A 20,356-nucleotide genomic window follows, 5' to 3' on the forward strand; every position below is an offset into this window, starting at 1 on the left:
TTTCCCTTCAGCCAAGATCACACCCTTGGGGCCCCAAGTGGGAGGTCTGCAGAGCAGGGAGGCTGGGTGAGCCCCACCCTCAGTAAGGGAGGCCTCTCAAAGACTCTCAGGAGCCATGGGTCAACCATACTGTTGGAAAGGGGACTTGGAGATGCCAGGGTCTGTGCCCCTTCCCTCCTTTGTGAGGTTGTTGCCCACAGTCCCTCTTGTAAGAGCAACGGGCGAGAGAGCCTGGCCTGAGAGGAGCCAGTCCACAGTCTACAGCCTGTCCTGGGAGAGAGCAGGACCCTGAGTGATGGAGTGGGCAGGACAGAGAGGAGCAGCCGAGAGCTGGGAACTGCAGAGCGAAAAGGGACAGTGGACAGAGGGATGTACTGTTTGGATAAGCAACAGAAGGGCTCTCCCCATGCTGTTTTGTGACCTTGGGCAAAGGCCCTTTCCCTCTTTGGATCTCAGTTTGCTCATCTGTGAAATGGGAAGAGCACAAGGTGGCACTGGAGTAGGGTACCCATGGGGAAGCTGATTACAAATACAGATTCCCAGATGTCCCTTCAGATCTGTGAGTCAGACTCCCCTGGACTAGGGCCTGGGTATCTGGAATGTAACACAGCTCCCCCAGGCCCAGGGTTTGGAAGCCAAATGGCTTGGCGATTTTAAGGTTCCTCCCAACCTTAAATTAGACCTCAGCTCTAGGAGCAGGGCTTTCAGGAGTGGCTGAAGGAAAGCTGCAGGAGCTGGGAGGGGAAGCAGGCTTTGAGCTCAGGGCAGAATTAGGAATCCTGCGACTTCGCACCTATGTGACTTCAGGCAAGTTCCACAATCATTGCTCTGAGCCTGTTTCTTCTATACCACAGGGGTCCTCAGCCGTGCCTCCCGGGTTGCTGGGAAGATTCAGTGGGTCATGTGTGTGGAAGTGCTTTGTAGGTTGCAAATTGCTGCCCAGCACCAGGGAGTGGAAGAGTGTTCCTTTCCACACCATCTTGTCCCCGAGTCAGCTCCGTGGTCTTCCTGTGGGGGTGACAGCCCCAGGCAGTATGGCAGCTGGTGGGAGTCTACGCATATGTGGAGGGGAAGGGGGTTGACTGTGGGGATCAAGTCAGAGCCAAACACTAAGGAGTGATCGGGGTCAATCTTTAAGACCCTCCCCGTGGTCAGGGCCCTGAGTCCCCAGGCTCCCCTGGGAGTCAGACATGCCTGGATTTAAATCCCATCTCTGCCCTGACCAGCTCAGGGAGTTAGTCAGTAAATATTTATGTAGCTTCCAAAGCCCAGGCCCTGGGGTCAGGGGATACAGTGGTAAACAAGACAGACGCAATGCCTGCTCATGAAGAGCCCACACGCTGCGGGGGAGACTCACCGAAAAGCCAGTCATACAAGTAGTTGGTTGCAACAGTGATGGATACCGTGAAGGGGAAGTAGAGAGGACTCTGAGAGTGCACAGCAGGGGCCAGACTGTGGCCAGAGGTGCGATGGGGGAGGGGGGAGTCAGAGAGCGCCTCTCTGGTAAAGGTGGGAGAGGGGTCAGAGAACATCCCTTCCCACATGCTTGTCTCTCGCCCTCTCTCCACACCCTTCTTGGGTCCCACCTTTGGGTCTGGAGAGGAATGAGAGAAACCACGTGGGAAGAGGCAGGGCTCATTGCTCTGTGCACCTCGTGCATCCATTCATAAGAAACAGTCAATATTTCTTGAAGCACGCTTGTGGGCCACGTGCTGACCAGAGTGTTGGGAGATCTACACAGAAGTGAACAGACAGAAATCCTAGCTTTCGTGGTGCTCACCACCTTCCAGTGGCTGGTTTCCTCTGTAAAGATGGGGACGATGAGCATACTGATTTCAGGTTTGCAGGGGGCTTAGATGAGATAATCCACATAAAGTGCTTACTAGCCTATTGTTCGGCAGTAGGGAAAGTATCCCCAAAGCGTATGAACTTTTATTGTTGTTGACTGCCTGTATGATTGTCACACCTCTGACCTGAGGCACTCTTCACTTTTTCTTTACAGCTCTTATCCTACTAATAATTAAAGCATTTATGATTATCTGATCACTGTTTGTCTACCCGGTCTTTGTGCAAAGTAGGCACTCCATAAGTAATGAGTAAATGAATGAATGATGTTACTTCATCTCTGAGCCTCCATTTCTTCATCTGCAAGATGGGGTTATTAATAGCCCCTACCTCACAGGATTTGTATGAAGAATTAAATGAAACGATGCCTGGACAGCTTCCAGCCCAGTGCCTGGCGCGCAGTAGGTGCTCACTAAAGCTGCGATGGTCCTTTCCAGGCGCTGTCCACGCCCCGAGGCCTGGGCTCAGGCCGAAGTTGCTCCACAGCACCCCCAGCTGACAGCCAGCAACTGGCAGAGCCCCCAGGCCCGGGGGCCCTCTCTCTCCCAGGTCAGCGGGGTGTGCGCACCGGAGGGGGCACCGAGGGAGCTGGGCTGGTGTGTGGAGTAGGCAGTGAGTGGTTGGGCTGTGGCCACCTTGACAATTCAGATCCCCTGTCTTGTTGCCCACAGAGATCTCCAGTGTGACAGCCCAGGCGGCAGAGCCGAGGGTGAGTGGCCGGGCTTCTCCTAAAATGGGGGGGGCGGGCGGGCAGGCAGAGGGAACAGGTCATGCCCTGGATGGGATTTCCTGGCCTTCTCCTGAATTTTGATCTGGAGTGGTCACCCCAGCCTGCTGATGGCCTTCCCTCTCCAAGTCAGGCATCTTCTTCTCCCTGAGCCCGTAGCCAGGGTCTAGAAGTGGGTGAGCTGTCAACAAGTGGGACTGGGGCCCCTGAGGGGTTCATGGTGCATGCGGTGGTTCGGGAAAAGACTGGGCGTCAACTTGGGGATGGGGCTTGAGGGGACTCCCAGGAGGGGTGGCAGCGGCTCACTGGGGATGTGGGAAGCTGAGGTCTTGGGCGTTCAGTGAGGGCTCTCTTGCCCATCCTGCCCCACAGGTCCTGGTCCCGGCTTCTCGCACCCTCATGTCAGCCCCGGCCCCGCCCGGCGGCCCGCGGAGGACAAGGTCAGGATGCGTGTGAAGCCCCAGGGCCTGGTGGTGACTTCCAGTGCCGTGTGCAGCTCTCCTGACTACCTCCGGGAGCCCAAGTACTACCCCGGCGGCCCCCCCACCCCACGGCCCTTGCTTCCCACCCGGCCCCCTGCCAGCCCACCCGACAAGGCCTTCGCCCACACCTTCTCCGAGAACCCACGCCCACCCCCACGCCGGGACCCCAGCACCCGGCGCCCACCAGTCCTTGCCAAGGGGGACGACCCGCTGCCCCCAAGGGCAGCCCGTCCAGTCTCACAGGCCCACTGCCCCACCCCTGCGGGAGACGGCAACAGCTCCCGACGTCGCTGGGACAACGGGCGGGTGAAGCTGCGACCGGTGGTGCGGCTGATTGACATCATGAAGGACCTGACCCGGCTCTCCCAGGACCTGCAGCACAGCGGCGTGCACCTGGACTGTGGTGGCCTCAGACTCAGCCGCCCGCCTGCCCCACCCCCCGGTGACCTTCAGTACAGCTTCTTCTCCTCACCCAGCCTGGCCAACAGCATCCGCAGCCCCGAGGAGCGGGCCACCCCCCACGCCAAGTCCGAGAGGCCCAGCCACCCCCTCTATGAGCCTGAGCCCGAGCCTAGGGACAGTCCCCAGCCTGGCCAAGGCCATAGTCCCGGAGCCACGGCCGCGGCCACCGGGCTGCCCCCAGAGCCAGAGCCAGACGGCCCCGATTACTCGGAACTTGCTGACGCCGACATCCTCAGCGAGCTGGCCTCCCTTACTTGCCCCGAGGCCCAGCTGCTAGAGGCCCAGGCCCTCGAGCCACCATCTCCTGAGCCAGAGCCTCAGCTCCTAGACCCCCAGCCCCGCTTCCTGGACCCACAGGCACTAGAGCCGCTCGGGGAAGCTTTGGAGCTGCCACCCCTGCAACCTCTTGCTGACCCTCTGGGGCTGCCAGGCCTGGCGCTGCAGGCCCTGGATACCCTGCCCGACTCCCTGGAGTCACAGCTGCTTGACCCTCAGGCACTTGACCCCCTGCCCAAGTTGCTTGACGTCCCTGGCCGCCGTCTGGAGCCTCAGCAGCCCCTGGGGCCCTGCCCACTGGGCGAGACCTTGCGCCTGGACTTGTGTTCACCCCATGGCCCCCATGGGCCTGAGGGTCACCCCAAGTACGCCTTGCGGCGCACTGATAGGCCAAAGATCCTGTGTCGCCGGCGGAAAGCTGGACGGGGGCGCAAGGCAGACGCCGGACCAGAGGGCCGCCTGCTGTCCCTGCCTATGCCCACAGGGCTGGCGGCCGCCTTGGCCGAGCCCCCGCCACCACCGCCTCCACCACCTCCTGCCCTGCCAGGCCCGGGCCCAGTCCCAGAGCTGGAGCCAGAATCCTCCCAGACACCGGTGGTCCCCACCCGCAAAGGCAAGTGCCGGGGCGTGCGGCGCATGGTGGTGAAGATGGCCAAAATCCCGGTGTCGCTGGGGCGGCGGAACAAGACCACATACAAGGTGTCCTCCTTGAGCAGCAGTCTGAGCGTGGAGGGCAAGGAGCTGGGCCTGCGCGTCTCCGCAGAGCCCACGCCATTGCTGAAGATGAAGAACAACGGGCGGAACGTGGTGGTGGTCTTCCCGCCTGGGGAGATGCCCATTATTCTTAAGCGGAAACGCGGCCGCCCTCCTAAGAACCTGCTGCTGGGTCCTGGCAAGCCCAAGGAGCCAGCAGTGGTGGCGGCTGAAGCGGCCACCGTGGCGGCGGCGACCATGGCCATGCCAGAGGTGAAGAAACGGCGGCGGCGGAAGCAGAAGCTGGCCTCCCCCCAGCCGTCCTACGCAGCAGACGCCAATGACAGTAAGGCCGAGTACTCCGACGTCCTCGCCAAGCTGGCCTTCCTGAACCGCCAGAGCCAGTGCGCTGGGCGGTGCTCGCCCCCCCGCTGCTGGACGCCCAGCGAGCCCGAGTCGGTACACCAGGCCCCCGACACCCAGAGCATCTCCCACTTCCTGCACCGGGTGCAGGGCTTCCGACGGCGTGGTGGTAAAGCAGGCGGTTTTGGTGGCCGGGGTGGGGGCCACGCAGCCAAGGCGGCCCGATGCTCCTTCAGTGACTTCTTCGAGGGCATTGGCAAGAAAAAGAAAGTGGTGGCAGTGGCAGCTGCCGGCGTCGGGGGTCCCAGCCTCACCGAATTGGGGCACCCACGCAAACGGGGCCGGGGGGAGGTGGACGCCATGACTGGGAAGCCCAAGCGCAAGAGGCGGTCCCGGAAGAACGGGACTCTGTTCCCAGAGCAGGTGCCTGGCGGCCCAGGCTTTGGGGAGGCAGGCGCCGAGTGGGCCGGGGACAAGGGTGGTGGCTGGGCCCCTCACCACGGGCACCCAGGCGGGCAAGCTGGCCGAAACTGTGGGTTCCAGGGGACCGAGGCCCAGGCCTTTGCCTCCACTGGGCTCGAGAGCGGGGCCTCAGGCCGCGGCAGCTACTACGGCACGGGTGCGCCTGCGGGCCAGACCGAGCTCAGCCAGGAGCGCCAAAACCTCTTCACCGGCTATTTTCGCTCACTGCTCGATTCGGATGACTCCTCCGACCTCTTAGACTTTGCCCTCTCAGCCTCTCGCCCCGAGTCCCGGAAGGCATCGGGCACCTACGCAGGGCCCCCCGCCAGCACCCTGCCTGCCCAGCGGGGCCTGGCCACCTTCCCCAGCCGGGGGGCCAAGGCCAGCCCCGTGGCAGTGGGCAGCAGTGGGGCCGGGGCGGACCCCTCCTTCCAGCCTGTGCTGCCCGCTCGCCAGACCTTCCCGCCGGGCCGGGCAGCGAGCTACGGGATAACTCCAGCCACTTCAGACTGCCGGGCAGCCGAGACCTTCCCGAAGCTGGCTCCGCCGCCTTCCGCCGTGGCCCGCTCACCCACCACCCACCCGCCCGCCAGCACCTACCCGCCTCAGTACGGTGGCTATGGGGCCGGACAGAGCGTTTTTGCCCCAGCTAAGCCCTTTACGGGCCAGGACTGTGCTAACAGCAAGGACTGCAGCTTCGCCTACGGCAGCGGCAGTAGCCTGCCCGCCTCTCCCAGCAGCGCCCACAGCGCCGGCTACGCCCCACCGCCTACGGGTGGCCCCTGCCTGCCACCCAGCAAGGCCTCCTTCTTCAACAGCTCGGAGGGGGCCCCCTTCTCTGGTTCAGCCCCCACACCCCTGCGCTGTGACAGCCGGGCCAGCACCGTCTCTCCCGGCGGCTACATGGTGCCCAAGGGCACCACAGCCTCTGCCGCCTCCGCCGCCTCTGCCTCCTCCTCGTCCTCCTCCTTCCAGCCCTCGCCTGAAAACTGTCGGCAGTTCGCGGGGGCTTCTCAGTGGCCTTTCCGGCAGGGCTATGGAGGCCTGGACTGGGCCTCCGAGGCCTTCAGTCAGCTCTACAATCCTGGTTTCGACTGCCACGTCAGCGAGCCCAACGTGATCCTGGACATCTCCAACTACACGCCGCAGAAGGTGAAGCAGCAGACGGCCGTGTCCGAGACCTTCTCCGAGTCGTCCTCCGACAGCACCCAGTTCAATCAGCCGGTCAGCGGCGGCTTTCGGCGCGCCAACAGCGAGGCCTCGAGCAGCGAGGGCCAGTCGAGCCTGTCCAGCCTGGAGAAACTGATGATGGACTGGAACGAGGCGTCCTCTGCCCCCGGCTACAACTGGAACCAGAGCGTCCTCTTCCAGAGCAGCTCCAAGCCGGGCCGCGGACGGCGGAAGAAGGTGGACCTGTTCGAGGCCTCACATCTGGGCTTCCCATCGTCCGCCTCGGCCACAGCCTCAGGCTACCCATCCAAACGGAGCACCGGGCCCCGGCAGCCACGGGGTGGACGGGGTGGTGGGGCCTGCTCAGCTAAGAAGGAGCGGGGCGGGGCGGCCGCCAAAGCCAAGTTCATGCCCAAGCCACAGCCTGTCAACCCCCTGTTCCAGGACAGCCCAGACCTCGGCCTGGACTACTATAGCGGGGACAGCAGCATGTCACCACTGCCCTCCCAGTCGAGGGCCTTCGGCGTGGGTGAGCGAGACCCTTGTGACTTCATGGGACCCTACTCCATGAACCCGTCCACTCCTTCTGACGGCACCTTCGGCCAAGGCTTCCACTGCGACTCGCCCAGCCTGGGTGCTCCTGACCTAGATGGCAAGCATTTCCCGCCTCTGGCGCACCCGCCCACGGTGTTTGATGCCGGTCTGCAGAAGGCGTACTCACCCACCTGCTCACCCACGCTGGGCTTCAAGGAAGAGCTGCGGCCGCCACCCACGAAGCTGGCTGCCTGTGAGCCCCTCAAGCATGGGCTCCAGGGGGCCAGCCTGGGCCACGCGGCTGCAGCCCAGGCCCACCTTAGCTGTCGGGACCTGCCGCTGGGCCAGCCCCACTACGACTCCCCCAGCTGCAAGGGTGCAGCTTACTGGTACCCACCGGGCTCAGCTGCCCGCAGCCCACCCTATGAAGGGAAGGTGGGTACAGGGCTGCTGGCTGACTTCCTGGGCAGGACGGAGGCCGCGTGCCTCAGTGCCCCACACCTGGCTAGCCCACCGGCCACACCCAAGGCCGACAAGGAGCCACTGGAGATGGCCCGGCCGCCTGGCCCACCCCGTGGCCCTGCCGCCGCTGCCGCTGGCTATGGCTGCCCGCTCCTTAGTGACTTGACCCTGTCCCCTGTGCCGAGGGACTCGCTGCTGCCCCTGCAGGATACCGCCTACAGGTATCCAGGCTTTATGCCGCAGGCGCATCCCGGCCTGGGTGGGGGCCCCAAGAGCGGCTTCCTGGGGCCCATGGCGGAACCTCACCCTGAGGACACATTCACCGTCACCTCCCTGTAGTGCCAACTGAAGTGCCGACTGGACCTCGAGGTTTTGTTCCTGGGTGAGTTTGGGGGAAGGGTTGGAGCGGGCAGAGACCTGGGCAGGCGGGGGAGGATGAGGCCGTTAGAGCTTGGGCAAGGGGAAGAGGTACCGAGATGAGCGGGAAGGACTTAAGAACAAGATCAGGGACCCCGATAAGAGGAAGTTTGGATTCAGGAAGGAGACTGGGATTGGATGTTGGGGACAGTCTTCAGGAAGAGATGGGGTGTTTGGGTGGGGAACCCAGCATCAGGCTCGGACATGGAGTTACCAAAATGGTTGGAGAACCCTAGATTGGGTGGGGCCATCTGGTTTGGTTCATCAAGCGTTTATGTCCCTTGTCCGTGCTAGGTCCTGGGCAGGCGCTGCCTGAGTCCCAGGAAACACTCGCCACTTGACCTCTTGCCAGGGAGGGCATCGCATGGCCCCGTGGGAGATGAGTGAAGGGTGAAGCAGGCTGGGTAGTTAACTGCCAGGGCCCATCCAGGGTACCAACCCGGCCAGACCCGCTCGTTTTTCTAGGAGCTTCATTTAGCTCATGGTGCACTCTGGCACAGGCCAGGCCTCGGGTGTGGTCACTGCGTCTTGGTCACAGTCTGCAAGGGCTTTAGAAAATGGCCTGAAGTGTCTTTCCTGGTCTCTTGGGGCCCACCCAGAGATTTCTTTTTCACCGTCTTTGACCTGAGGTGGGCTCTGAGTGGTCAGAGGCAGGTGGGGTAGGGAGCCAGAAGTGAGCGAGTGGTGCTGGGCTCCTGCTGTGCCTGACAACCCGCACCCAGGCGGTCTGTCCCCAGGCAGGATATTTCCTGTCTGGGAAAAGCCAGGCTCCCTTTCCTGCAGCCAAAGGCTTTTCCGAGAGTTCAGTTAAATTTTGCTAGATGTTTAGATACTGTGTTTACCAGGCACTGTGTCCTCATGAGATGGAGTCAAACGTTTAGTATCCTCGAGATTTTAAGAAAAGGAGAATAAAAGAGGGAAGGATGCCCCCCAAATGGTAAAAAGGGCCAGGGTCGGAAGAATCATTTTCTTGGAGCACAGGCTGCTCCAGGAAATACAGCCACAACTGGCCCATCAGATCCCACTCTTTGGACAACAGAGGTGTCACAAAATTGCCTCAGATGGGGGGGTGGGGAGGTGGCCTGTCTGAGCCCCTCACCCTCCACCTCTGCTTCCACTGCAGCCTCCTGGGAGCGCCTCTTCCTGGAGAAGGAATAGCAGGGCTCCTGGAAAGTCCCATCCCTGCTCTGGGGAGGCCGTTCAAGGCCAGGGTGACTCAGGGTCCTGAAGTCATGTCAGTGGAAACTTATTATCCCCTTTCTGCCTGACCCCAGGTCCCTTGGTGCCTGAAGGTGGCAAAGGGCAGCACGTGGGAATCAGGAGGCCTGGGGAAGGACCATTCCCCAATTGGCCATCAGCATGCTCCGTGTCCTTGACCACGCTTTCACTCCCTCCGGCCCTGGGCCTCTGTTTCCCCATCTGTTCAAGAAATTCGACTTTGATAATCTCTTAGGTTTTGCAATTCTGCATGGCATAGACGGTGGACCAAACTTTTTTTTTTTTTTTGGCAGCATATCTTCCTCCTAATGAAGCCAGGCCAAGATTAAAATGGCCTTCCATTCCCCATGCGTCTCACTGCAAGCAGCAGAGCTGCGGATCTGAGGCAGGCCGGGGAGAAGCTGCTTAGGGTTTAAAATGTCAAACTCTTGATCCTTCTCACTGGAGGGGAGATGTCTCATGGATAATCCAGAAATGTGAAATAATCCAAAAACCGTTCCTCCTGGGCTCTGGATGGGAAAATAAAACGAGTGTGGGGGCTGGGTGTTTGAGCAGGTCACAGCTCAGTGAGATACATAATGGAACCATCCAGTGAGGCCTGAACACAGGAGGAACTGGGATGCCATCCAGCCCCACATTCTGGCCACGCTCCCCACTCAGGGCTGGGAGTTGACAGCACTGTCCTCAGACTGATGCATTCACTTGTTCCAGAGACATCTGTCCAGCACCCACCACGAAGCAGGCATGGGGGGCGCACCCCAGTGAACACCACAGATGAGGTCCTGGTCCTCAGGGGGCTTCCAGCTTAGAGAGAAAGACAGTATGTAGACTGAAACAAAGCATTTGGTAATGATTAACGTAGGAAGGACTACGAGAGAGGAAAGCTAGGAGCTTGTGGGAACCTGCAGCGGACTGACCAGAGCCTGAAGCTGATGCCTGAAGGGTGAAGGGGCACCAGCTAAACAGGGAGTGGGAAGGGCATTCTGGGCAGAGGGAACAGCAGTGGGTGAAGCCTGGGGCAGGAAGGAGCTCAACCTTGAGGAACCGATAAGAGGACAGTAATTACTCACTGAGTGAGCGGGCAAAGCAGGCAGGGCCAGAACGTGCAGGCAGGGTACCGGAAGGAGTTTGAACTATATTCCGAGGGCAGTGGGGAGCCATTGAAGAGTTACCAGCTAGAAGCCCCCCCTCCCCCGCCCCCGACACACCCCCGGGCAAGTGCTGAAGGAGGGAGATGTGCTCATTCGCCAGCAGGCAGTGAGCACTCTGACGTGGGGCTCTGGGGCTTAGAGGAGACAAAGCAGTCCTGGTCCTGTCCTCAGAGTTCAGCATCCACCCCGGGAGGCTAAAACAGGTCCACAAAGAACCTGAAAACAGCTGGTGGCAAGTGGCAGGTGCCAGAGGCAGGGAGAAACAAAGCTTGTGTACCAGAAAGGTGGGTGTTAGGGTCAGAAGTCCTCTCTCAGAACTTTCGGTGAGAAAAGGCACCCATGTCGGGCTGGGCGCTTCCTGCAACACTGCCCCACTGAGCCCTCGCAGCAGGCTGGGAGATGGTAGTGCCCTCCCCTCGCCACCTCCTCAGAGAGTTGAGGAAGCGGGTGCAGCTAGGAACATTACCCGGGGGTCCACCGTTAGTCAGTGGTGGAGTCTGGATTCGCACCCAATACCGCCCCTCCCCCCAGAACCTGGGTATCTTGCCTTACCACTCCCCCAATACCCCACACCGCTGACTCCCCATCCGCAAAATGACAGATTGGTTGGACACTCTCTACAAATGTTTCTGGGCCTGGCATTTTAAACAGATTTTGAGATTTTATGGAAGAAGCTGCATTTGAGCTGGACCTTGAAGAATAGGCAAAATTTGGATGGACAGAGATGTGAGGGGAAAGGCATTCTAGGCAGAGGAAACTGTGGGCAGGGGGAGGGTCACACCCCACTGTGAATTAGAAGAGAAAAGCTCAGGGGAGTCAGAGTGTGGAATGTGGGACCCCCCCCCCTTGGTCCGAGAGCTGGGCTGGTGGGACAGAGGGAAGGGGTAGAGGGTGGGGAGCGCTCAGGCCCAGGGCAGACCTCTCCAGTCCCTCAGCTGGAAAACCGAGCCAGGGAGACTGACTCCACATTGGGCCCTCATGGCTGAAGGTCAGCCCTACCAGACCCTGTGCGATCAGGAAAGGCCCTCCAAGGTGCTCAGGAATCTGGAGTCCCCCTCTCCTCCCTTTCCCTCTCAGGCGTGGACCTGAGGCCAAGAGAAATGTCACAGGTCCTCCAAGGTTACACCAGCCTGGGGCCTGACCGGAGCAGGAAGCAGTTTCCAAGGCCACCAGCCAACCAGGGTCAGCAGGCACGCCCGGACCTGGGCCAGGCCCCAGCTGCTCTGGGCTTTGTCTCTCTGTGTCTTGAAACCTCAAGAGGTCACTTGATCTTGCCTCTGGCTCTGAGCGAAAAGCCCTCACGTCAGGGGTCAGCCATCCCTGCCCTGCCTCTTGTGGGCTTCTCTTCGCACTCTCTGAGGCCGTCCTCCCTCCCATCCCATGTCTTGCCTCTCCCACGGCCATTTTCAGGCCAGGCCTTCTTGTTCTGAGCCCGCATTTCCTGGAAATATAATCTCTCTGTGAACGTGCCCTCTCCTGCTCCTCTCCCATCTCCCCACATCCCTGTGGACCCAGAAGAGCCCAGGGGAGGGAGGCCCTGGAACTGGAGGGTGGTGGTGAGGAGCATGGCTGTGGGCAAGACCAGCCTCTGTGCGGAGCCCGGTTCCATCCCTTACCAGTTATGTGACCCGGTGAGTCACATCACCTTGCTGTGTCTCCCGTGAGAATTAATGAGATTCCCCATGAAGCCCTTAGCCCAGTCCCTGGCACATAGTCAGCGGTTGGTACATGGGTGGACAAGTGCCTCCCACCAGCTGAATTCTGTCACCCAGCCTGTGTGACTCACACACCCCTCTGACCCTTTCCTCCTTGCTCAGGACTGTAGGTAGCCAGCCTCCCTTCACCGGCTGCCCCTGTTGTCTCCTAGGAAGGATTTTGTGTCTAGTGTGGGTTTGCATCCTTTGGTGGGAGGCTATGAAACACCACCTAGTTTTTGGCCTTAGCAACTGGGCTGATTCCTCCCTGGGGGGCCCAGAGGCAAGGTAAGTCACCCCCCACACACAAGGGACCTGAAGCCTGATGGGCAACAGAACCCAGACTTCTAAATGACCCAGGTCAGCTAGAAGCCCTTCCCGTGCAGGTCCTCACACCGATCCCCTTTCTCGGCGCATCGTGACTTTGTAAAGACATCATGGCTTTTTCTTGCAGCAGATTTGCCATCTTTGTCCTCACTTTTGCTGCCTTAGTGCCCTCTGTGCTGGGGGGCGGGAGGGGGAGCAGTAGGCTAATTCTGTGTTCAGCGCACGTGAACCAGCCACCTGCCCTCATGGCGTTTACAGCCTGTAAACACGCGGTCATTCAAAGTCTCCATGTGGGCATCATGCTCCAGGGCAGGGACTGAAATAGGCCCCCTGGAAATTCCAGGGACCAACCTCCTGAACCATGAGCAGGACAGGCAGCAAGAGCTTCCTGGAGCCAGAAAATGGGTCTTGGGGGGCACCTGGGTGACTCAGTAGGTTAAGCGTCCAACTCTTGATCTCAGCTCAGGTCTGGATCTCAGGGTCATGAGTTCAAGCCCCGCGCTGGACTGGACGTAGAGCCTACTTTGGAAAAAAGAAAAAAGAAAATGGGTCTTGAGCAAATTTAAGGCTTCAGAAGCTGTGGCCCTGGGTCAGTCACCGGTGGCTGCCCTGTCTCTGCCCCAACCCCTGCCCCCAGCCCCAGTCCGTTCCCCTCATCTTGGCCACCAGAGTGCTTTGTTCTTCATTTCCCGATGCATGGTGTCTGGAGCCCCCCACATATTTACTGGATGAGTTGATTCCAGCCCTTTTGCTCCTGTGACTCCATTGCTTACCATCTGTCTATGGCATCCTCCCCGCCCCCACCCCTCCAGTCTCCTCGCCTACAAAATAACAGCCCAGCCACTAGCCTGGTATTCCAGGTATTCAGGTCTCCCTTTTCCGCCCTGACCTCCTTCTCACACACCCTCCCTTTCCAGCCCTAGAATGTGGAATTAGGAGGGAGCTTTCTTTCCCCAGTGTGCCCTGTGCCTTTCCTCTGGCTGTCACTGGCGTGGGCTGCCCTTTCCTGCCCACCATCCATCTCCCACCTGTCAGTTCCTATCTTTCATTCAGGCGTCACCTCCTCCAAGAAGCGTTCCAGGATCCTTCCCAGGCCCACTTAATCTCCAGCCCTTTATGCACCCATGACAACCCTTCCTGGGAATGTCCTCACCACATCATCGGCTCCTTTAGGCTGGTTGCTCATCTCTGTGCTCCTTCCCCATCTTCCCCGATGTCACGTCATGCCTGGGACATTGTTTTTTGCCTTGAGTCGAAGACAAGCGTGTAGACTAGAGGGAATGGAGAGCGGGAAGGGCAAGGAGCGGGAGTGGGTATGAGACCATTTCTGTCACTGCTGCTATCCTCAGATACACTCCTAAAATGGGGCAGGGGAAGGGTGTGTAAATAAACCGATTCAGACTCTCCAGCTACCTAGGGTTTTGGAGTTCTCCTTGTACAACCCCGCCCAGTTTACAGACAGGGAATGGGACTTGCCCAAAGACACACAGCCACCCCGGCAGGAACGGAATGACAGAGCCAGGAAGGGCCCTTGGTGATCGCTCGGTCCCATGCCCAATCCATAGCCATCGCTGGGGCCTGTCTTTACAGAGGCGTCCCTGAGCGGGAAGACAGCATGGGTGTCGGGTGTAGAGCCTCCTAGGACTGGTAAGCGGTGGCAGCTCTGCACGGTGGGAGAGCCTCACAAGCCGGGTGGGCGGCCGTGGATATGAACCCTGTTGGGTCCCACTAGCCGTGGACGAGGTGGGGAAAGACCCCTAAGGAGGGAATGGCTGACGACCTAGAGTTTAAGGAGTGCCGTTGGTCACTGGGGGACACAGATTTTGAAAACCTGCTCTCAAGTTGGGGGAGAGCCACACCCACACCCTACAGCCCATCCATCCTACCAGAGGGTGTCTCCCATCTGTCCAGTGTGGTCTGAGCCCCAGGGAAGCAGTATCCTCTCCACGTTTGAGGGACCTGCAGGCTTGACTTGGCCTGAAAATGTCAGAGGGGGTGGATCCGCCTTTAGGCAGCTGTGGTTTGCCTCTGGCCCCTTTGGGGCCCAAATATCCCTCCCATTACCTGTTCAACCCCCTACTTTACATAGAGACCGAAGCCCAGAGAGGGAAAGGACTCGCCCTAGGTGACACAGCAAGTCTGGCTCAAACTCTCACACATTCTCGCTGCCTTCTGCGCCTCTGCCTTGTCAGACGTTGAGACCCCCTTCTGGAGGCAGAGACCAGAGGGTGGAGGTGAGACTGTAGCTCGTGGCCTGGCAGTTAGTGGGTGTGGATACGTGTGTGCCGGGCACTTAAATGAAGGCTCGAACGTGTGCTCCTTGTGGGGAGAGAGCAGCTCTCTGCGGACAGCCTGACGTATACGTGACCTGCAGCACTGCGAACGTCCGCTCAGCTATCCCCCGATGCTCCCAGTGCCAGCCCCTCCTGACGGGCAGAGACCACTTCATGCCTTGGCACCTTGGCCGGCAAAACCGCTGGAGCGCGAGGGCTCCGTGGCATGTGGTTCTGCGGTTGATTACAGAGGCACTAAAAGGTTAAGTCTCAGGAACAATGGCTGGTGTCCTGGGGCCCGGGCAGCAAGCTGGCATTGGGGACAGGGAGGTACCACACACAGGTCTCTGCCCTGGAGGAGCGTGGAAGGGAAGGAGAAGTGCACAGTAGCTATGGTAACGGGGCGATCTAAGGAGGCGTCCTGGAGCTGTGCAAGACCCGAGCTGGACCTTGCCACGCTGATCGGACTTAGAGCGGTCATCACTCCGGCATTCAGTCAGCACACAGTCCCGACCCCGGCGTGTGCTGGGCACCGTGCTCTGCAGTGGGTAGAAGGCCAGAGTTCCTCCTGCCAAGGCCGGGTTAGGTGCCCCCTCGGTGCTTCCTGAGCCCCCGAGGGTGTCCCTTGGCACAGCCCCTATCTCCCTGCATTGGAACTGCCTGCTTGGGGTCTGCTCTGCATCCCTCTCTGCTCCATGGAGCCCCTCAAGGGCAGGGGCCAGACCTGTCTCCTCTGCTTTGTCCCCAGTGCCCAGCGCGAGGCCACCTGGTACCGCAGCATTAGTTCTGTTTTGTAGAGTTGAACCCGGTGAGGTCAGGGTCCCCCAGGGCCACCGCACCCTCCCTTCTCCCTTCTCCCCGCTCAGGAACCTCTGGTGTGGATTCTCTCCCCAGCCCCCACCCCTACCATCCCCCAGATTCTGGCCAAGTCCCGAAAGGTGGGGAGGGCAGAGGGAGGAGGCAGGTGAGACGGGGAGGGCTGAGCAGAGGGTGAGAAAGCCTCCCTGCTGCCGGCCGCCAGCACCGCGGGAACGGTTCTGGCAGGAGCTGCCTGCTGGGCTGAGATCACCATGGAGACCTGGCTTGGAGAGGGTCACTGGCAGTGGCTAAGGGCCGGAGGGGGCGGGGGCGACCGGGATTTGTGCAGAGGCTCCCAGCCTGCCCCGGGGCCCTTCGGGGGAGCAGGGAAAGCTGGGGCTTGGTACAGTCCACTTGCTGAATGGTTTGGAGCAGCCGGTCCTGAGTCTCCCCCTCACATGTCACCCCAGCACACTATACCTGTCACCCCAACAGAGGTTCCTTAGCTTGGGAGCTGTTCCTCAACTGCAGTAAAGCTGCCCTACGGATAGATGCCTGCAGCCTCCCAGCCGCAGCCGCTCCCCCAGATACAGCAGTCCTGTGCCCTAATGGATACCTGCTATGGGCCCAGCCGGTCCTGTTTATCACCCTACCCGGAGAGCTGACATCCATCCCAACAGCACCCCCGGCCCCAAGAGCTGCTTGTCTGCCGTTCGCCCTGGTTCTAATACAGCCGCACCCTGACAGGCGCACCCCTTCCCCCGCGGCTAATACTCCGTCCTCCGTCACCCCCAGGAGACCTGACTGCTTAACAGAGATGCAGCTCTCACCCTTCCCCTCCTGCCTCTGCTTGCCGCCTGGGCTGATAGACTGGGATGGGGGCTGCCCCTACCTCTCGGGAGCCCACCTGGTTCCCCTGGCCCTGGGAGGGAGTCCTGGCAAGTCCAACCTCAGGACAAAAGTCTTCCCCAGGGCTGACTGCCCAGCAGACAGCAGCCAAGGCTGAGCAGAATTTAAATGTGGCCCTGTTGGGAAGGGAAGCCAAGAAAGGACAAGAGAGGAAAGGCTTTCTGTGGCTGCCTGCTTCCTGCAGGGGTGGGGGGGGGTGTTCTGCTAAGGGGTCTTAGAAGGCAGTGGCAGCACCCTCCACCCTGTAATTCTGGTGGGCTGGTCACTCACCGAGCGCAGGGACCAGAATCTCAGGGCTCTTCAAGGAGGCCAGGACTCCGAAAGTGCCAGGCTCATGACTACGAGTCGAGCCCATCCCTGTCCCTCTGGGCCTCTTCCCGCCAGCCTCAGCAAGGCCTTGGGTTCTAGATGGGGATGTCTGGAGAAGGGGTACTTCAGACCTCCAGTGTCTGGTGATTGTAGGGACTGGGAACTTGGGAGCTTCTGAGCCTCAGCGACCAAACACAGATGGGGTTGTGTTGGGCAATTTCTTTATTCCTTTATTAAGACGGACTTCCCGGTCACCTCGCCTCTGGAAGGAATAGAATGGCATCATGGGAGGGGACTGGGAAAGGGTTGGAATTAGAAGAAATGAAAGTGTGCAGGTGTGCCGTTCACACCCGTGCTGTACGGGAGCCCTGTGCTCCCCCCTGTGTCATCCCTCACAATAGCCCGGTGTGGAGAATTCCTAAACTCATTGTTGCATGAGGAAACTGAGGCTTGGGCACCTAGCTGGCTCAGGCCCCAGGAAAATAATAATGGTGTATAATCAGCATCATTTCTTATGTTTCTTGTACCAGGCTTAATCCACCTTAAGCCACTGAATCCTCCCAGCAAACCTGTGGGATCCCCTTTTTACAGATGAGTAAACTGAGGCTCATGGAGATTCACCGACTTGCCCAGTGTACTAGAGCTGCCCAGGGCTGGTGCTGGCATTTGAACTCAGCTGTGTCTGACGCAAGAGCCCAAGTCCTTAACAAACTGCGCTGTCTGGAACCCCAGCTCCTTTCCCAGAGCCTCCTCTACCTCTCAGTGAGGCGGGCCTTGGATACAAACCTATTTTACAGATGGGGAAACTGAGTTCAGAGAAGGCCAGAAACAGTTCATTGTCTCACAAGGGGCTATTTTGAGTGTTCTGGAAGAAGGAACAATGTGGTTAGCTTCTCCCAGAATCCTGGTAGGAACTGGGTGGGGATCCTGCTCTTAGCCTCTCTGTTCTTAGAGCTCAGTGTCTGTGCCTACCCCTGACTTCTGCCTCTTCTTTTGTGTTTCTTTGCAGCTTTCAGAAAACCAACGCCAAGACCCCTCCCAGCGTCCACATTGTCCTCTGGCAGGAGCGCCTGCCCCTCTGCCTCCCACCCCACCCCACCTGTCCCCCTTGCACTACCATCTCCCCCCACCCCTCCCCGCCCATCTCCTCCACGCAGAAGCCGAAGGTGAGCCCTTTCTGCACAAAACCAGCAATTGTAAATACTTTTTAAAAATGTACAAAACTTAAAAAACAAAACACAGTTTTAGAAAAAGACAAAAAAAAGAGAGAGAGAGCGCGAGCGTGTGCAAGAGGTTGCGAGCGGGGCTCCGAGGTGTCCAGAGCCCCTGCAAGTATGCACTGAGAAATTTATCTACAGGTCGTTTGACAAAAATGAACAATACCCTATTTATTGTATATACTGTTTTATTATAAATCGTGGATTGTATATTGCATTCTGTAAACCTGCTGTGGTCCCGTGGTGTGCAGATTCGCATGGTGGGGGGGGAGCAGAACCTCTTGCGGGAGCTTTTTTTTTTTTTCCTTTCTTTCTTATTTTTCACTCTTTTGGGTTTTCTCTTCTGTTGTTGTTGTTGTTTTCTGTTTTGGCAGGACACACCCAAAGATCCAAGTTTGTATTAAAAAGAAATGAAAAAAAGCAAAAAAAAAAAAAAAAAAAAAAACACTTGTGTCTTGTGAAAGGGGGTGAGTGAGAGTGGATAGAATGGAAGAGGCATGGCTGGGTTTTGTGTCCAGACACTGGCTCCCCAGAGGTGAAATACCTTCATGTGTTCCCTCCTTCTGAGGTCTCCCTTCTGCCTGAGATCTGAGTCAGCTTTGCATCCAGGAACCCCCACCCCCACCCCAGATTACAACCCAGACCCTGGGTCTCCCCTGCCGCTGGGATTCCTCGCCTGCTCTCTAGGGCTTCCACACCTTGTGTCCCAGATCCTGGGATTCTGCCTCCTAGATCCTTGGTCTTGGTCCTGGGTCTCCCCTGATTCTGCAACCCCTATTGTGTCCCACACCCCAGCACCCCACAAGTGTGGGGATGCTGGCCTCTCAGACCCTTCTCCCCTCAAGTCCTAGGTTTCCTTTCCCGAAGTCTCCCTGCTTGTGGGAGACTGCTCTCATTCCATCCTAGATCCCAGGTCTCATGACTCCAACCCCTTCATTTGTACTGTGTCACCCCAGCCCTTGGGCCCTTCAGTTCTCTGGTTCAGGGACACCTGTCCTGGAGACACTCATGCCATCCTAAGCCCAAGACCCCTTGCGGGGTAGCCCCTTTCCCACAAGGCCTGGAGTAGCCCCTGTTTGTGTATCTCCCATTCACCCCAGGGCCTGGATCTCCTTGGTCTCCAGGCCCCCCATTTTGCCCCAGCACACCTGACGCACCGGCATCTGCCTGTGTAAGTTGCAGAGGTTGAAGAGGCCAGGAACCCCCGTATTTCTGCCTTCCCCTTTCCACCCTGAACCCCAAATGCTGGGTCTGTTTCCTCCCAGCATTAGTAAACTTTGTCTAAAGAAATCTCAATCCCGCGCCTATTTCCGGTGGACCTGGAAAGGCTACACTGTTCCCCCTCCCTGACTTTGGGAGCTCTTGCCTGCCCTTGACCGCACAACACCCGCTCCGGGCTGCCTGGTCTCCAGCAGCAGCTTTTCCTGGAGATGCGCTTCCTGTGGGAGCTCTGTCTCCCCACCGAAGATCGGGGAGACCCCGAGGGACGGCTCCACGCGGCCCACACAGCGAGGTTCAGGCCTTGGGAGGGTCTGAGGAACCCTCTGAGGGGAACACGGACTCCCAGCTTCTAGGGACCCCTATCTGGAAGAGGACGTCGGAGGGTTCAGATGGGGCAGGTAAAACAGTCCCCCAAACCTGCAGCCTCTGTGCTGGATGTGAGGCTTATCCCCCCATCAACCCCCTCTGTGCGCCCTCAACAGTCAGGAAGACAGGTCACCTCACTGCCTGGCGAGGCAAAGGCGACAACCCAAAGCTCGAGGCTACAATCCAGTACGGTATTGCAAGTGGGGGCAGGGGGCAGTAAGACCCAGTGAGGGTCAGGAAGGGGGTCTTTGTTCCTGTTCCCGAGGAGTAAACAGCATGTGCAAGGGCCTGGAGGTGGGGGTGGGGGGTGGGTGGCCACCACACGTAGTTAGGTCTGTTTGGAGCAGACACGGGGAGAGGGCTTTGGCAAGGTCACTCTGGGGCCTGGCGGAGGCTGCTTGGGAGCGGGTGGCATGGACCGAACCAGTGCAGGAGGTGAGAGAAGCTTGTTTTCAGCCCTGCGAATCGCCTGCAGGGAGAAAATAAGTGTGTTCAGCGCTGCTGAGGAAGCAGAAGCAGCTTGGGACGCTGTCTAGGTGGGGGCAGGCTGCAGGAGTTGGGGGGTGCTGAGGGTGCCCAGAGGAGTTTCAGTGAGGAAAGGGGGCAGTAGGGGGAATTCAGTGGAAGGGACTGGGGCTCTACTTGAAATGGGGAGGGAGGGCAGTGAAAGCTTGTGTGCCCAGGAATTGGTGGGGGTTGGGAGGGACGACCCATGAAGGAAATGGGAGTTTAGGGAGGTGATTATAGCCCAGCGAGGGGGCTCATTAACTTGAAGAGGGTTTTGGAGGAGGGATGGGGATTCACTGCAAAGAGCGGAGCTACAGTTTCTGGGCTGGGAGAGAGAATTGGAGAGGAAGCTCCTGGAAAGTGTAGTGGGGGGGGGGGGGGCAACGAGAGAATAGGAGCTTAGGGAAGGGAGGGGGCTTAGTCTGTGGCTTAGTGAGGGGTGAAGAGGGCAGGGGTGTATTTTGGAGAGCAGA

At 59.1% G+C, this 20,356-nt stretch overlaps 2 protein-coding genes across 3 annotated transcripts in view; both read left to right on the forward strand.

Moving 5' to 3' along the window:
* LOC123782479 (uncharacterized) overlaps positions 1-2,344 on the forward strand; it is a 47,937-nt gene extending 45,593 nt beyond the window's left edge. The window contains exon 5 of the mRNA XM_087858712.1: positions 2,183-2,344. Within this exon, the coding sequence (XP_087714838.1) occupies positions 2,183-2,344 (162 nt within the window). The remainder of the gene's footprint in view (positions 1-2,182) is intronic.
* On the forward strand, positions 2,294-18,093 carry AHDC1 (AT-hook DNA binding motif containing 1). 2 transcript variants are annotated; one of them, XM_045782705.2, is made up of 4 exons: positions 2,294-2,394; positions 2,517-2,554; positions 2,945-7,858; positions 17,582-18,093. In XM_045782705.2, exon 3 carries the CDS (start codon positions 3,019-3,021, stop codon positions 7,813-7,815), a length of 4,797 nt encoding a protein of 1,598 aa, XP_045638661.2. In that variant the 5' UTR covers positions 2,294-2,394; positions 2,517-2,554; positions 2,945-3,018; the 3' UTR covers positions 7,816-7,858; positions 17,582-18,093. The 2 variants fall into 2 exon arrangements, with proteins under 2 accessions (XP_045638661.2, XP_087714609.1); XM_087858483.1 differs by lacking the exon at positions 17,582-18,093 and adding an exon at positions 9,405-17,575.
* The last annotated feature ends 2,263 nt before the right edge of the window (positions 18,094-20,356 follow it).

Source organism: Ursus americanus, chromosome 33 (assembly GCF_024610735.1).
Source record: "Ursus americanus isolate L20-20 chromosome 33, mUrsAme1.1.p, whole genome shotgun sequence".
NCBI lineage: Eukaryota > Metazoa > Chordata > Mammalia > Carnivora > Ursidae > Ursus > Ursus americanus.